The following is a 2,278-nucleotide window of genomic DNA, read 5'->3' as shown; positions in this document are numbered from 1 at the left end:
CTTAGTCTTACTGGCTTTTGCTTGGCAGCTTTTTGGGTTTGTGGAGCGATATGGAGGCCCTGCCACAGCTGTGAAGACCAACAAGGAGAACCAGAAGTTGGCTGGTTTGCAGAACTTTCTTCTGACCCTCCAGCAGGGATCTGATAAAGAGGGTGAGTTCAGACATCCTCCACTTGTGCATCTGCAAAGTGAGGATGTGGAACCTTCATCTGTCTGCGTGAGGAAAGGGGGTGACAGATTTGAAGACTGATAGACTGCAGAAGCTGTCCTGCGCAGATATTTTTAATATGTAGGACTAGATGACCTAGGCAACTATACATATGATTAGAAGATCTCCTGAGGTCCCTTCCAAGCTGAATGATGCGATTCCGTGTTTATACCACACGCACTCAAGCTTTGCCCTGCTGTGACCTGCTGGCTCTGGGACCTGAACTACCACGGGTAGCTCTGGTTAGCGGTGCCAGCTACAAAAGCCAGATCTTTCTTTTTTTTTTTCCTAGCAATGAGACAGAATTTGGGTTCTCTCCGTTATTGGGTCTTTGTTCTCTTCCTGCATATGTAGACCAGGTATCATGTTCTTATAGAAAGGACCCATCTGTATTTTGTGCTTAGTCCCTGTCTTCAGAAATGTGGCTTAAGTTGCCTGCCTCTCCTTTTCTCTTCTGGCCAGCAAGTACTCTCCAGAGCCCTCCCATGGAAGCTGAGAACGACCAGGTCCGAACTGCCTCTCCACTGATGCAGATTGAAGGATTTCTCTCAGCCCTCACGAATGCAAACCAGGATGGCCGAGTCATCCTCAACAGGCAAGGTACTGGAAAGGATGAGGTGGGGAGAGGTGGCATGCATCGCAAGCAGGGTGCTTCACTGGCAGTGAGGGAGGAGATCCTGAGCCTGGGGGGATCCTGCAGCCCTGCCGAACATGTCTGTGCTGTCCATGATGCAGGCTGGCAGGCTCGGTCTGTGTGAGGACTCTCATGAACCCAAAGGAATTCTTAACCAAGGGCATTGGGGCCAAGGTTTGCAGAGCTCTGCTCCCACTTTGGATGTCGTTTTTTTATCTTGCGATTTATTGCACCTCTTCCACAGCTCCAGGACGATTAGGAAGTAGCGGGTAACTTCCAGGTTGGCGTTACCTGCTGCTGCCCCTGGCAGTGTTGAACAGCAGCGAGTCTGTGTTTTGAGAGGTGGGGACCTGCCAGAGTGCCCAGGACAGGAGGGTGAATCTCTTACATCCCCAAGTGTGTGTCACAGCTAGTTCCTGATGTTGTCTTTCTCCCTTTCCCAGGCACAGTTGGTCAGAGCAGCCTCAAATTCCTCTTGCTGAATCCAGCTGTCCACTTTGCCAAGGTGGTGGAAGAATGCCGTGCTGTAATCATTGCTGGGGGCACCATGCAGCCGGTGAGGGAATAAGGATGCTATATGCTGGGCTGTCAGGAGGTCTCTGGAGCTATCTGCAAGCAGGCATGGAAAGAGAAGCAGCTCAGTCCCACTGGGATGTGCTCTTCTTCTCACTTCCTGTGGCTTGTGTGGGAAAAGACCTTTCCTACCTACCCTTTCATCTCCCTGGTACGGTTTCCCTGCATGAGGCATCACACTGCCTGTTTATGCAGAAAGTTTTTGGTGTAAGGGCAGGATTGCCCTTGTCAGCCTTTCTCGTCCTCAAGACAATACAGGCTGAAGCTGAGCTCATGGCAGGTTGGAACAAGCATGGGTAGCAGTCAGAGGACCTGTTTTGACCTGCAGTCAAAACCATCTGACCTTCTAAAGGGACAGGCATCCCACAGGGACCATCCCATGGGGGATCTTTCAGAAGAATCAAGACTTCAGTCTTGGTATGGTGGCGGGCAGCTTATCATCCTTCTCCTGTTGCTTTAGTTCCCAAGAGACGGTGCGTTTGTGTTGTACAGATGCAGCTGAGTGTGTCAGATATCCCAGTTAGTTACGTTTATCCTGTTCCTGCACACGAATGTCTTGAAATTTCCTCTTTGCCCTTGTGGTGACGGGGGAGGGAAGGAGGGTGTGAAGTGCAGGACCTTTTTTTGGAAGGCCACCATTCCAACTTTGAACCTTTCGGACTGCAACTTGGAGAGAGGATGTAGTTGCAGCCCAAGCTGTGGTCTGTGCAGCGCTTGGGAGTCCTGGTAGTGGGTTTTTGGGTCTGGGGAAGTCTGAAATTGGGGCACGTTGGGCCAAGAGGCGGGGTGGTTCCAGGCAGGGGACCTGCCCCGTGCAGCGGGGGCCGTGGCAAGGCTCAGGACCAGGGGCACTGAAAGGGGAC

The 2,278-nt window shown here is 51.8% G+C and overlaps 1 protein-coding gene across 1 annotated transcript in view; it reads left to right on the top strand.

Moving 5' to 3' along the window:
* The window catches only part of DDX11 (DEAD/H (Asp-Glu-Ala-Asp/His) box helicase 11), a 19,186-nt gene that overhangs the window by 10,707 nt on the left and 6,201 nt on the right, over positions 1-2,278 (top strand). The window contains exons 15-17 of the mRNA XM_009333030.1: positions 29-152; positions 671-808; positions 1,286-1,398. Coding sequence (XP_009331305.1) covers positions 29-152; positions 671-808; positions 1,286-1,398 — 375 coding nt within the window. The remainder of the gene's footprint in view (positions 1-28; positions 153-670; positions 809-1,285; positions 1,399-2,278) is intronic.

This window comes from Pygoscelis adeliae, unplaced genomic scaffold (assembly GCF_000699105.1).
Source record: "Pygoscelis adeliae isolate BGI_AS28 unplaced genomic scaffold, ASM69910v1 Scaffold38, whole genome shotgun sequence".
Classification (NCBI taxonomy): Eukaryota; Metazoa; Chordata; class Aves; order Sphenisciformes; family Spheniscidae; genus Pygoscelis; species Pygoscelis adeliae.
This window is presented reverse-complemented; position numbering and strand designations above follow the sequence as displayed.